A 14,718-nucleotide genomic window follows, 5' to 3' on the forward strand; every position below is an offset into this window, starting at 1 on the left:
TACGATATGATCTCAATATATGCGTATACTTACGTAATTTTGAGACTTATTTATCTAAATCCGCCTTGATTATTACAATATTTATTAATCTATGGAGACCGCGCACGAGGGCGTGACCTGAGATAGTGATGTGATTAAATAACGCCACGCTCTGGGCATTGTTCCCTTCCACTCGGGGCCTATGGCGACAATATCGATGCAGCTTATCGATATTTATGGCGCGACGGCTATCTTAAGAACTTGATCTTAAATTTTCTTATCATAAAATGAGTCATATATGTATATGAAATGACGCTAAGATCTTGCGTGTGGTGCCAAATTATTGTCTGTTTTAAACTTCTACAAGAATTTAAAATATGCTCGTGCTGAAAACCTTCAAAATCTTGAGCAAACTCTTTCATAATATGGAGATTTCCGGTGTTCAGTAGTTAGTGAATCAAAATTTGCATTATGTTTTAAACAAAGTTATTGCAAAACCAATCAGGCCAGGTCACGCGCCACTAATTAAGACAAGGCGGCGAGTCTCATCACTTCTAAAGCCAATTCTTCTTTGTCCGGACGAGACAAGATAAAAGTTAAGGAATTTTTCGTGACGACATAATTACGGGGCTCATCTTACGACTTTGCTTCCAGACTATCCGTCTTCGCGGGCACATCGTTAATTAGGTGCAGAATAAAAGAAAAAAGCTTGTGTTGATTCAATTTTTTATTCAGAAATTCAAGTTTATTAACGTTAGTTTATATAAATTCATTCTAGCGTCGGTTTCTCTAAACAACCTGCTTACAGTCCAGTCTTCGGCCCCGTGGCGCTCGAGCGCGCACGATTGCACCTGTACGCTCAGCTCACGGGTCACAGGTTCAATCACACACGCTGAAGCGATCCACACGGAGCGCCCGAGCGCGCCCGAGCGCTCCCGAGCGCGCCCGAGCCCACTAATTACGAGTACTACGACACATACACGTTACCCTATCATACACTGGATCACCTCTGTAGCTCTCCTCACTCGTATTATTGCTATATGAGATTTCGGGCGAGAGCTCGCCACATTAGACTACAGTAGGGAACTTCAGACACGATCAGATAAACTCCGAATATCAAAATATTACATCGTCGTAACAAAGTAGAGATACAATAGAGTCGTTGTAGAGAGCGAATTCTAAGTTATAATTATATAATATTTACGTTACTTCAATACAAATGTACAATCATTATTATCTAAGTTATCATATTGAGTAATATTTACAATGAAACTGTTGACTAATTTCAATTCTTTGGCGAATGTTTATAATTTATTATTTTAATAGTATGTAGCACAATCCATAACTTGATTTTAAGTACACTGGTTTTTCAAACATTTTATTACCAAGTTGAGTAAAAATGACTAGAAAGTATTTATGATACAATATTTGGCTGTTCTTAGACTAGTAACGTTGATTGTAATACATGGAATAGAATCGATTATACTCGTAAGGTTTACCTGTTTCATAATTCGTTTATGTTTCCGATCTGCCGAGTCTACAAGCGGGCTTAGTACACAGCTGACATTCACAGAAGGTGCTATGACAATTCGTGATCACAATTTTTATAATTATTTAATAAAGAAAAACAGAAGACCAAATAGTATCAATAAATTTTTACTGTTAAGTGTCAAATGCATTTGTTTTTCAATAATAAAGTTCCTTTCATTATTTATGCCAATTTTATAAAGTTGTATTAAAAGATGAACAATTTTGAATTTGTACAAAAATTATGGATAAATTTTTGTACAAATTATATTTATATGTTCCTAAAGACTTTTTATAAAAAACAAATGCATTGAATTGGAGACAGACAGAGAAATAATTAAATGAAGGAGACAGCGCTGCGACAGTCGTGGACGGATTACACGCGACGAACGCAACTCGGACAGCGACGGGCGGCGCTAGTGGGCGACACCGCTGAGTACTTACAGCATTCTGACTACCATTTGCCCAACTTTACTCGCACCGGCACTGTTATCTGTATCGATGATATCATTGACGAGTGGAGGATGGACATGATGGAATGATATCAACGTAACCGGAATGATAATAATACCTTAACATTAACCACTTCACTAACCTTTCAATGCTCTCAAACAAGTATCTTCCAAATTAATGAAGCGAACATTTTTCCTTATTCATCTACATAGACGAAGAAATGCAATCTGTTTAAGTACATTATAACCCAAAGGTATAACGTGCTTCCTGATGTCAGACCCCGAAGCAGTATTATACGTGTTCATTTTCATTACACTTTCTACAAGACCGCGAAAAGATAAAATGCCCTTTTTATTTTTCAAACTAAGACCTCAATAACTCTATTAGAGACGTGATAATTTTAAGTAAGTAATTATTTATCACTTCATTCACTGACTAAATTATCACATTCACAATTTCTCTTAAACACGTCTAATCCATCACAATTTTCATAAAAGCACATATTGACCAGATCTTCAGTAAAAATGATAGTGCGGGAGACAGTGTCGGAATCTGATCGTCGTAGAAATGTCGCGTACATCCGACGTTGGCGAGGGCCTGTCTACGGCAGGTTGGTATAGAGATGTTCGCAGACTGGGTGAGTTCGGAAAACTGCGGTGAGTCTGGCGTCCATGTTCTGGTACTCCTTGCCTGATCGCGGCCTTAGCGTGCTTGTCGTTTGTCGCACCACCCTGTAAAATTACGCTAGTTAGACACCAATGCAATGAAACAATCCTTACTTCAGAAATATCAATAAAATTAAAGCTATTGCAATTATACTCGTAAAAGTTGTTAGTGGAAGGGTCACTTACCGCATTGTGATTGGCGTGTCAGTGGAGGAGTGTGACGAGCAGATAGACAGCGTCTCGATGTAGTCTGACATGTCAGATGTCCCGCTTGATGTGCTGTGTGTGTCCACTACCCCTGTTAAATAACAAAAAAAAGCAAGGTTAGTATAAACTAAATCAAAATTCAGTACACTCTGTACATAAATCTATTTAAAATTGACAATCCATAAAATAATTATATATTTTTTTTTTATTTATCTTTGATACGAGCTTTTGCCCAGGTGTTCGCTCTGTTGGAATTTATACGTCATCTTATCTAACAAATTGATATATCAGTCACCTTTGTCTTAATAAGAAGATTTGTATAACGTTATATTTACCTCTTAAAGGTTTAACAGTTAGTATTGGTACTTCAGCTTCAGCAGAAGAAGACTTTGCTGGAACTCGGACTCGCTGCAATGTTGTAAACTCTCGCAACGGGTCCGTGGACTTGGAGCGTCTCGGGAGCGTCGTGTGGAGGCAGCAGGCGCGGCGGGCGGTGCGGTACTGCCGGTGCGTTGCTGCCGTGGTGAGCGGCAGCTCGAACTCAGCCAACTCAGCCCCCGGCCTCAGCGAGCAACTCGATACCCCAGAGTCATTAGAACTTGACGAGTCACGATTTCCAGCAGCTTTCCCGGGTACTGATGATGACCGCTTCGCTGGAGTAGCACCGCGTCCCCGACCTTTGGATGCTTCGGAACTATCTGCGTCAGAATGCTTATTATCGACTGCACAATCGCAAGGTGTAGACGTGCTTTCGCCATCCATAGCCATATTTCGTAAAGTCTCAATCGATGATGTTGATCCATGACTCCCAACGCTACCATCAAACTCTTTCACATCATCTAGGAATCGTGACGAATCCGCTGAACTTGAGCGTTTTCTGTACTCTATTCTCTCTGCACGATCCCTTGTGAGAACATGATTATCTATAGCATTTGAACTGCCCACGATTGAGGGTCGAACTTCATCTGATCCACTAAGGGTTGGGTTACTTGCTGATTTTTCTTCTAATAGCCTGCTTATAGGATTCTTTGATGCATGTTTCATGGTGTGAAAAGCGAATCCAGCTATCGGAGACATAGGCGTGTATCCAGCAGGTAACGATTTATTGAGTTCCATTTTATTACTTTCTATGGAATTAGGTTCCATCATTAAATAATCATCATTTGAACTACTCTGCTTTATTTCACAACCTACAGCACTAGCGCCATCATCTTTAGGTTGTAGATGTCCGCACTTTGTGCATATGTGCTTGCCGTTTACTAATGAATAAGAAAGTGGATTTAAATTAGCTGCGATTGCATGCAACTCAGTTTGTGTCACTCCGGCTCTTCGCAAAAGATCCTTCGCATTCTCGTAATGTTCTAAAGACAACGCGAAATTAAGATTTTCATAATTTGCTAACGGGCCCTCGTCGACCTCTACTTTGTGAGGATCTAAGCTGTGGGATTCTAACATAAACTCGTCGTGAGAGATGCTCGGCCGCAACTTTTTTCTCGTTTTACGAGAGACGTCTATAGTGGCATATAATGCACTTCGGTTTCTGTCGCTTAAGTTCGGCATCAAGTTTTCTTTATTTGGAACTAGATTATCTGTCGACGTAGTAGTTGTTTTCCTACAGTACGGAAGTTTTATCCAGTTGTGTGCCCAGTTGGTCACTTTTTGACACGCACAGTTTGCGGGCTGGAAATTTTCTTCTGTGTCTATAACTTGTGGTTCTTTCGGCCTCTTACCGAATTTTAATAGACATCCACATGGCTTTTTTAATATAACAGTATTGGATGTAGAACTTTTTGTTACTTTGAATAGCTCATTATCCAAACACTCCCTTAATCTTTTTGGCGTATCGTAATATTCGGTTTCGACCTGAGAACAAACAAAAATAAATAAATGTTAATGTTTTTAGTAAAAAGTTACAATAAATTCCTAACCTTAAAAGTGAAATATTTACCTCTGTGGAAGCAAGTTTGGGCACATCATAGTTCTCATATGGCCCTATTTTTGTTCTGCTCTCGACGGCAGGAGTGTGTACGCATTTACATGTCTGTACAGGCGTTGGCATTGGAGGCTTTTTATTCAAATTCAATTCTAATCTAATAGGTTTGGGAGGCCGGTCGGGCGGCGGCACACATCGACACAGCTCCTCAGTCTTATCTTCTGCAATCAGTGTAATCTCACTATTTGAGATCCGTTCCGGCTGCGCGTTCTCACTCACAGCGTCCATAGTCCACGCCGGACTGAAGTGTTTAGCGCCGGGTGTAAGCGCCGCTGTCGACGACCGCGACAATGCTCCTAATTTCGAAATACAACTCATACATCTTTCTAATGTTACATTTCCAGATGCATTCCATGGAGCAGTGTCCATTCCTTCTATTGTTTCATTAACGGATGCCGTATCTGCCAAACCATGGTCTTGGTAAGTGCTTCGTTCTGCTGACGGCCAGTACGGCGAGATTGCGCCCGCTTCCTCGCCACAAGGGTCCTCGTATAGACGATCCGACAGTAACGAATTATCCACCGTGTTTAATTCAGAGAGACGTGTATCAGGTCTATAAGTTTTATGTGATTTTGGACTCTCTCCACCTGTGAAGAAAAATTATCGTTATATAATATAATACAAGATATTGAATTCGTCCGTCATAAAACACTATAAATATTTTTCTTTACAATAAAATTACTTCTAAATGTATAGATTGCTCTTACGATGAGGAAAAATTGTACGGAATCTTGCATATTCAGACAACTGGACGTATGGCCCTAACCAAAAAAATAAGCAATATAGGTTTACATTATCCTGCAGGTTGCGAAAGTGTGTCGAGAATCATAGTCTTAAAACCTGAATTTCATTCCCGTTTCACACCCGTTCCAAAATCATGGTCAAAATGCGCAACCTGGGTATCACTAGAAAAAATTTAGTATGTTACTGAAACCAACGCCAGGAAAGAGAAGAAGGCTGTTGTAATTCCAGACTTACCTTCAGTTTTCTTAGTAGCAAAGGGCCTCCTCTTGGGCGAGAGGCGTCCCTGCGACGCGAGGTTGAAGTCGCGCGCCAGCTCGCGCGCCTGGTCCGTCACCAGCACGTGCAGGCCCTCGCCCTTCCCGCAGTGCGAGCCGCCCTCGAAGCAGAACCTTCCCTCCACCACGCCATATCGCCTGCATTCATGATGCAATGTTAATGTAAGGAATTCTCTATAACATTGATCAACAATAAAAACACATATAGGTATTGCAATGTGCGAAAGAATAGGTAAATAAATTTTGTGGGATTTTGTTAGATTTAGCCTACAAAGAAAATCTTTTGTATCGGAATTTATTTCTGAATTAGACTGAAACTCATCTTTTAAGGATTTACAAAAAATGAAGTCATTACAAAAATACATAAAGGAGTTTCTCTCAAATGTCTCCTCCCTGCGTAGTGAATGGAAAAATCGAGCAATTTCACGGCAGTCTTTAAAACTTTTGAATAAAACTCAAGTTCCTAATCCAATTACCTAAGGACAAATTTTTATTGAATTACCTATAAAATACGCGAGGACCTCAATCTGCCTACTCTAATTAGTAACAGTCAATGGTGACCTGAGATGCTGCAGTTCCCAGACGCCGAGCAGCCGCGGCGGCACGCCCGCGGTGAGCGCGAACCGCCGCGCGTGCAGGTGCAGCCGCGCCGGGCCCGCCGGCAGCCGCGCGCGCCCGCCCGCGCCGCCCGCGCCGCCCACCAGCACCAGGTAGTGGCGCGGCTCGCCCAGGTGACTGCTCACCTTCACCTGCATTACACACGCCGTCAGAACTAGAATTCGAGCTGCGCGAATTATCTTTCCTGTCTCAGTCATCATTTTAGAACCTTTGAAAACTCTATGTAGCATTAATAAGGATCAACAATCTTTAATAATGGATTTGAGAAAGGTGTCAAATGAATGTAAATATTTCTAGTGTTGTGGGCATTTATAGCTTACGCAAATATGAGCTCTATATAACAGCTAATGAGAGCACAACATACATCTATCAGAACAGAGTGTATATACTCGTATATTTAAGACATATATACCAAATATATATACACAAACATAACCAAAATGGGAAACCTCTTCACAGACCTGCCATTGTATAAGCCGCTCGCGGGTCTCGAAGGCGAGAATGGCGACCAGGTCGCGGCAGACCAGCGCCAGCGTGTTGGAGTGCTTGTCGAGCGTGAAGCCGGCCTCGCAGCCCAGGTACTGCTGCAGCGACAGCGACGCCTTGCTGGCCGCGCCGCCCCAGCGCGCCCGCGAGTCCCGGTACAGCTGCATGTGCACGCAGTCTGTGCAGTCCAAACAAAATAATGGTTATTGTAGGCAACCTTCTTTATTTATATTTAATAATTAATAATTTCTTATATATAAATATTAACAGGCAAAGCTACATGTATACCATAGCAACGGTTGTCATGATTTGTTTGGTTAGCAAAAACACATCAGATTGTAAAATATTTTTATTTGATTTCCTAAAATATAGTGCGTTTCATCTGATTATTTCTCTCCTCTTCAGTTCTCCTTCTTTTTTCTTTAGTGTATATACCTAGTATATTCCTAAACTTTCATCTTTACTTCCTTCAGTAATTAACGTAGAAAAATGACAGAAATACTGGGTAGTTTTGGTTGAGTAGAATAGGACTCAATCAATATATTTCTATGGATGTCCTATCGGCACACAATCACACTTCAGCTCTTTCCTTTACGGGGTAATTACACTCAAATACTACGTTACCGGGTGGCATAATTATTAATTTGAGATTTAGTATAAAGAAGAATTCCAAGTTTATAAATCCAAGTGAACAAACGGACAAGAACATTGCTTAAAAAAAGGCGTCAGTCACAAAAAATGCCAAATCTTTTCACAATATTATATCACAACAGCTAGTGGTAATTCGGAATTCTCTGGATGATAGGCACTTGCAGAAAAACGTTGTAGCGGGAGCGATGCTGAGGATTGGAGTGGAAGATGATGGAGAAGGTTGCTTCCAATCACGTCGGGGTCACCAATGTAGCGGGAGCGATGATTCGGCTCGACCGCCACCAAAGGGAAGATCTTCCGCCAGGCTAGGTGTTATGCCTGGGGAACCGCGGCTCCGACGATGTTGTGTCGGAGGTTGTATATATAGATCCAATCCGTGAAATCTTTGAAATCGCGTCTCAGATTCTTCGCTGCTATTGGTTGAGCGCGTCATTTTCTTCGCGATGATTGACAGTTGTTGTGAGATTGGATGTTGTGACGAGTGGCGTAGAGATGTCGCCACAACGTGTTACGAGTAGGTATGTAGAAAGTGTTTCAAGCAAAGGTAAACGTGTACTTTTGTTATAAGTACGCGTAAAGTTTATGATAAATTATGTTTTACACATTAAGTTCTACTGACTTTAGCTAACGAAATCCATCTAAATATTCAACGAGAATTCATGTAAGCGGAAATCAAATTATCCACTTAAAAATTCATGAAACGAATGCAGTCGGGAACTCTTGTGCACTTTACACGATACTACGAAGTGGAAATCGTTAGATCTGCATCATTTGGTTCATAAAAGGAATGTTAGAATTTGTCTGGATTCCTGAACATATCGCGAGCGGTGCTCGGTGCCCGCCCGGGAACCGTAACATTTAACATCCGATCGCAGCAATAAAGAAGGTTCGCACCATTCTTCGTATTTTATGGAGTCGAAAATAAGCAGCGGCATCCTTTGTAGTCGCACGACGCGTGGCGCCCGCGCGGCACCCCGCGCCCAGCGCACGTATATATTTCGTCACAGATTTAAAAAACCCCTCTTGCTTAAATACAGATTTATTTGATACTTGATCTAGTTGTTTTATTTCTAAGCTCTCTTTTATTTGCACAAGTTTATTTATCGCTGCCGTATTTCGCAAATTATTAACTGCAATCTCCATTGAATTTAATTAGCATTCAATTTTCCAACATGGACACATATTTGCATCCACCTGCAGGCTCATCCCTGCGTGAAACGACGCACCTGTCGTGGTGTTCTCACCGAGCGGGCACAAACAGCGCCCGCACGTCGCGTCCTGCGGGGGTGACAGGAGCCCGCAACACAAACAACTACACTTTTGTTGCGGTCAATGCAGCCTTGTGTACTCGGTGCTGATGCGGGTTGACACTTCTTTGGAGTAGTTCTTTGAAAGTACAGCTTGTTGAACAGGTTATATAATCTTATTTTTGTATCCAAAAAGAGCGTCGGTGGTCGAATTGGTAGCGTGTGATGATGTGTATAAGGGCACAGGCTCAAATCCCACTTCGGCCATGTACTCCAATGACTATTTTCGAAGTTATTGTATATAATTTTGAGTACTAACCGACGTTATTACGGTAAGCGAAAACAATTTGAGAAAACCTGCACATTCAGGCATCTGACTGTGTAACCAAGATCTATGCAATACGGGTTAGATTCCCCTGCAAAGTTTGCCGAGATCAGATGGGAATCGCTTCGCATTAAAACTCACGCAATCCAGGATCCACGGCCAAAGGCATTTCCCGGGCTCCTCTCCAGAGTGGCGAGGTGCAACTGGACTAAAGCCAGGACGAATAATACGAATAAGGTCGTGATACAATAATGTCAAACAGTACACTTACAAAGATTAAACAGTCCATGAGGGATCTATGAAGGTTCTTGGAATTCATGGGCGCTTTGAATCGGATCGGGTCCTAGCCGGGAGACCACTCGACGGCTCTCAGCTCAAAGGGAATCCTCAAAACCAATATCCCAGTTATTGTTACCGTTTCATAGAATTTCGCTATGGTAAATCGATTTAGCTTTTGACGGAGAATATATAAAATTGGAGCTATTTTCAAGATAAACATTACGAATCCAGCATTCACCTTCAACCTTTTTTAATAGAGGATTTTAGTCACCAGAATCTTTAAAGCCTTCACTCAGTATACATATTTAAAATAATTACTTTTAAAAACAATTTTTACTTATTTTTGAGATGAAATATTTGTTTTCCTACTTCCAATGCACTACGAGCATTTGTATTTATCAATTTGAGTCTATTTATCGCATTATCGCATATCGCGGCAAGTGGAAAGTTGTAGTCTCTGCCTACCCCTCCGGGAAAAAGGCGTGATTTTGTGTATGTATGTATCGCGTTGCAAAACCAATTCTGTGCAGTGTCTTTTAAATCAAAAATGGTATGAAATAACTGAATACTTGTTAAATGAGAATGTTTCCTCAGAGGCAGTAAGCTTGTCTACCAGCTGCCAGCATGTGTGGTCGCGTGTGAACAGCCGCGTCGTAAACTCGGGCAGTAAAGTACGGCTTCCGGGGACATACTGTTAATGATGATGCTGATCTTCAACACGCAACCACACGATGCTCGACCACTGGTAAATGTCCTCATTCACAAAATTAATATCAAGTAGTAACAATCTGTTCGGTCAATGTCGAGAATATTTCTGTATCGTTTAGGATCGGGGTGTTTCAATCCGAAGCGTAGTCTGAACACGTATCACGATGTAATTACATGGCGAATTCACTAACCCTTTTTCAGGAGCAATTACCAATCAATTCATACAGTAGTAAGAATAATTTATGTAAATATTCCCTAATGATACCTTATTGGAAAACAAAATATAATCAATGGTTTCGCCTATGCATTGACAGATGAGTTATTTCATCTCCATCGCCTTAAAAATATTGTCATCACCTCATTCCGAATATATAAGCTATAGCTTCTTTTACAGATATGTTATATCTATCTCAAAATGTGATTATAGAAGTAAATAAACAACATAATCTACCATTCAATTGGTAACTAAACAATGTGTCTTTGACGACTCGATGTCGATGCGGGTTACCGCCCGCGACCGGCGCGCGGGACCACGCGGTAACTGCAAATTAAGGGCATGGCCGCCCGCGCGCGCCTCATTACCGCAGTCAAATAACGCGCCCGCGACTGCGACGTGTGGTCACCACGCCGAACCACCGCTCTGTACCTAATTCGGCACTCATTTAGAATCTACATGAGTGAGGTTCTAATATCTTGAATAAAACGGTAATGATGGATACATGTAATTGTTTATATAAATAAGAGTAAATAAATAATTAATACTCGTAATAATAATATATTGAGAAGTTTAAGTAGATAGGTACCTAAGTTAATAATAAGAAAATGATGCAAGATAATAGTTTGTCAAGTCAGAATTGGAAATGTGTGTGAATGAAAAAGCTGAACATTTCCATAAATACTAAAGACAATGTTTACAAGTAGAAGCGTAAACGGTACTCACCCGCCACCGGGGACAGCTTGCGCATCACGCACCATCGCGACTTCCACTGCGGACAAGACAGACGGTTACAGCGCGGCTAGATAGACTAGACTGCAGTCGTCACAGCCGGGGCAAACATAATGAGGAAATCGGTGGAAAGTTGGTTAAGGTATCCAAATCATAAGCAAGATAATTAACGGTCTGATCTCAATTTAGTTACTAAGATATTACGTAAATAGTGTTTAAAATTTGCGGAAGGTCGATATTTAGAGTAAGTATTGGCGGCCTAGCTTTATGCTGCTAACCTTTCTTTAGCGCCCGTTCTGTATACCACACACGTGGAGCGGTCCTGGATCGTGGGCCATGACTGACCCCAGGATCCTTCATGAGAAGCAAGCACATAATGGTAACATATTCAAATTAACTAGTCCATGCACACAACACATTTTCAACACTCAATCGCTCGCATTGTTGTATTTGCTTGTGTATGGAAAAAAAACACAAAATATTAGCTAATGCAATCCACAAGTATGTATCAAAATATAGCAAGTTAACCTTGCTAGCCCGCCACGACTTCACCCGTTATAAGTACATAATATAAAACACCTGATTTTAAACTTTTGCTTTGTATTTATTTATTTATATTAACTTTTTATACGTAAAATGTACAACAGGTGGACTTAATGCCACAAGGCATTCTCTGCTAGTCGGTCGCAATGTATACGTCTTTGGACCGAACTGAGGTGGATGTACGGATGGTGAGATAACTCAAACTCAAATTATATAAATATACATATACTACATAAATTGGATGATTGTGAAAAGTTTAAAAAATATACTGGTCAAAAAGAAAATCATGGACTTGCTCCCTGAATTATTGGCTAGTCTATCCAGCTTTAAGACAAGTGACTGATTGAAGTCACAGTAACATACATCTGCATAGTCATATAACTTAGGTAAGGTAACTTGATTTACCTGACTGAAAGTGGAGTCAATATGAAAACCAAGATCTTTGACACTAGGGCAGTAAGGAATATTATTATTGCCAAATTTAATAGAAGGCACAGTTTTCAGTTTCACAATTGGCTAAGTTACCCAGAACTTCCCACAATGATGGCCTGACACTTTTTCACAAAGATGCCAAACTCTCTTGACTCAGTATTTAACAGCGCTACAGCTTAATTAACATCGCTCGCATCGCACAAATGGTGGAGCTAAAGATCGTCCGCATATAGATGTTGAGAAGTGGAAAGTGGAGACGTACGGAGCAGTGAAAATAGAGAACTGGAGACAGGAGCTCGCTGTCTTTCGGTCGCTCGGTGACCGCGGATCATTGTAACATGATTTGAAATGTACGAGATAAAGTAAAGATACGTTACGTGCGCGTTTAATACCTGTAGTATTAATACATATATACATACATAAAATCACGCCTCTTTCTCGGAGGGGTAGGCAGAGACTTCCTCTTTCCACTTGCCACGATCTCTGCATACTTCCTTCGCTTCATCCAAATTCATAACTCTCTTCATGCAAACTCGGCGGTTTCGGGATCTTTTGACCTGACTCTTTGCCAGGGCGTCCTTAACTTGATCAAGATACGTTCGTCTAGGTCTTCCCACTACGACCTTTCCCTCCACACTCTCCTTGTATATCTGCTTAGTCAACCTGTTTTCATTCATCCTCTCCACATGACCGAACCATCTTAACATACCCTTTTCTATTCCTGTTACTACATCTTCTTTCACACCACAACATTCCCTTATCACGCTGTTCCTTATCCGGTCACTCAATTTCACACCCATCATACTCCTTAACACTCTCATTTCCACTGGATTTATTCTGCTTTCGTGCTTCTTTTACCATACCCAACTTTCACTCCCATACATTAATGTCGGGACCAACACGCACACGTATTAATACATAGCAATAATAGATAATGTGCCTTTTTATGGTGTTTAAATATGATCGGTTTAATATTTCCGAAACAATTAAACCCTTTCATAAAATAACAATCAATCCCGCTCTCTGCTCCGGGGACTCCGGCATAAAAAGTAGCCTAGAGTTATTCTGGGTCTTCAGCTTATTACATACCAAATGTCATCTTAATCGGTTCAGTAGTATTTGCGTGAAAGAGTAACAGACATTCCCACATACACACTCACAAACTTTCGCTTTATAATATTAAGTAAATACTGATAGAAAGTGATGCCACTTTAAGCATCCAATCCAAAACCTGTAGTGTGGTGGAGTAGCATGATGCATTGATCTTTGCTACATGTTCACAACGTGCATATTGATTATACTTGTAATAAGCTAAATTATATGTACATAAACTAGGAGAATTCCAATTTGCGGGCATTATCTCGTAGGTCTAAAGCAAATATTTAGGCAGCGCTTTATTATAAGATAACTATCTTAGAAATTCGCATACTCAATATTTCATTGCAATCCATAAAGTATATCCTACAAATTAGCTTTCACAAATAAAATGCATTCATTTTGCCCGATTTTGAATACTGACTTAATAAAAGAAGTTTTATGTACTTCAAAGCCGATCATATCGCAGTGACGTACCGAGTCAGGTGCGGCGGTGAATGTGTGGCGAGATGAAAGCCGCGGCGTTTCATTCACACGAGATGAAATCCTTCTCCGATGTCACGGGAATCGATACCGGCCCGACACCGCACGGCTGCCTGCTGGCTCTATCTAACGCGATATGTCATTCGATTTGCTAAATTACAATATTTCCATACATATTGTATTCACAGCCAACGATCGCTCTGTGCATAAACTGTACATTTATAAAGTGTCATATTTGATACGAACATTTAGTTTGTATAATTTTAACATTTATCTTTATTGTTTTCTACTTCGGTTTATTTAAACTTTAACTTAGATTTTGTCACTCAGATTAATAAATCTGATGATCTGAAGATGTAAGGGATGAGTCATGAGAAATCCTGTACGTAATGTAACCTGTTCTACTTCGGGATCTATGCCATAATTAGACCGCGGGTCTTCTTCAGAGATGACGTCGCAACGTATACAAACGCCAGAATGATTATGATTTTACAGCCAGAGTTACAATGCCAACTGCCAGTTTTCGGGAGGATAGAGTAGCTGCTAACCTTCTTTCCGTCGCGGAATTTGACGGTGCCCTCGATGATGGTGTTGTCGTCGGCCATGGCGGCCTGCCCCGCCCGCCCTCACATCACACGGCGCGCCGTCAACCTCACTGTCACGACCGCGACACTCTCACTGCACCACGTGGAACCATATCCATAGTATTCCAACCTGCAACAAAGAGAGTCATGGTTATTGAAGATAATTTACACCATTCCATTAATGAGTAATCCGGATCATGTTGAAAGAGAAAAGTATTTTCTTTACATTTTCCTGTCGTGGGCCCACTGGAAGAAATTTGTGTAGAAATAAGTAGTTAAGTTCTATTCTTATTTTTTTCCCTCGATGTACATAAATATATAAATAAAAAAAAAGTCGGAAGCCAGACCCCGGTTCCGAAATATTGGTATGGAGAGTTAAATCAGGATCACGTAAAGATGAGAGATGAGAGACTCAGGCAATCTTTGCTGAGTTACGAAAACATGAGACTACTTTAGTTCAACGCCGATCATAACCAAA

The 14,718-nt window shown here is 40.8% G+C and overlaps 1 protein-coding gene across 1 annotated transcript; it reads right to left on the reverse strand.

Annotated features, from left to right (window-relative positions):
* Positions 1-2,445: 2,445 nt before the first annotated feature.
* On the reverse strand, positions 2,446-14,261 carry LOC106137463 (uncharacterized). Its single transcript, XM_013338297.2, has 9 exons — positions 14,205-14,261; positions 11,098-11,143; positions 6,923-7,125; positions 6,405-6,592; positions 5,803-5,981; positions 4,780-5,411; positions 3,167-4,694; positions 2,811-2,922; positions 2,446-2,690 (listed from the first exon to the last, which is right to left on the reverse strand). Exons 1-9 carry the CDS (start codon positions 14,259-14,261, stop codon positions 2,561-2,563), a joined length of 3,075 nt encoding a protein of 1,024 aa, XP_013193751.1. The 3' UTR covers positions 2,446-2,560.
* Between the last annotated feature and the right edge of the window lie 457 nt (positions 14,262-14,718).

This window comes from Amyelois transitella, chromosome 17 (genome assembly GCF_032362555.1).
Source record: "Amyelois transitella isolate CPQ chromosome 17, ilAmyTran1.1, whole genome shotgun sequence".
NCBI classification, from domain to species: domain Eukaryota; kingdom Metazoa; phylum Arthropoda; class Insecta; order Lepidoptera; family Pyralidae; genus Amyelois; species Amyelois transitella.

Excerpts from the sequence above, each read along its gene's own strand:
- LOC106137463 (XM_013338297.2), bottom strand. The coding sequence starts at position 14,261 with ATGGCCGACGACAACACCATCATCGAGGGCACCGTCAAATTCCGCGAC. Across the intron at positions 11,144-14,204 it reads AATTCCGCGACGGAAAGAAG|TGGAAGTCGCGATGGTGCGT; the intron begins GTTAGCAGCTAC and ends TCTTGTCCGCAG. Across the intron at positions 5,412-5,802 it reads TGCTACTAAGAAAACTGAAG|GTGGAGAGAGTCCAAAATCA; the intron begins GTAAGTCTGGAA and ends TTTTCTTCACAG.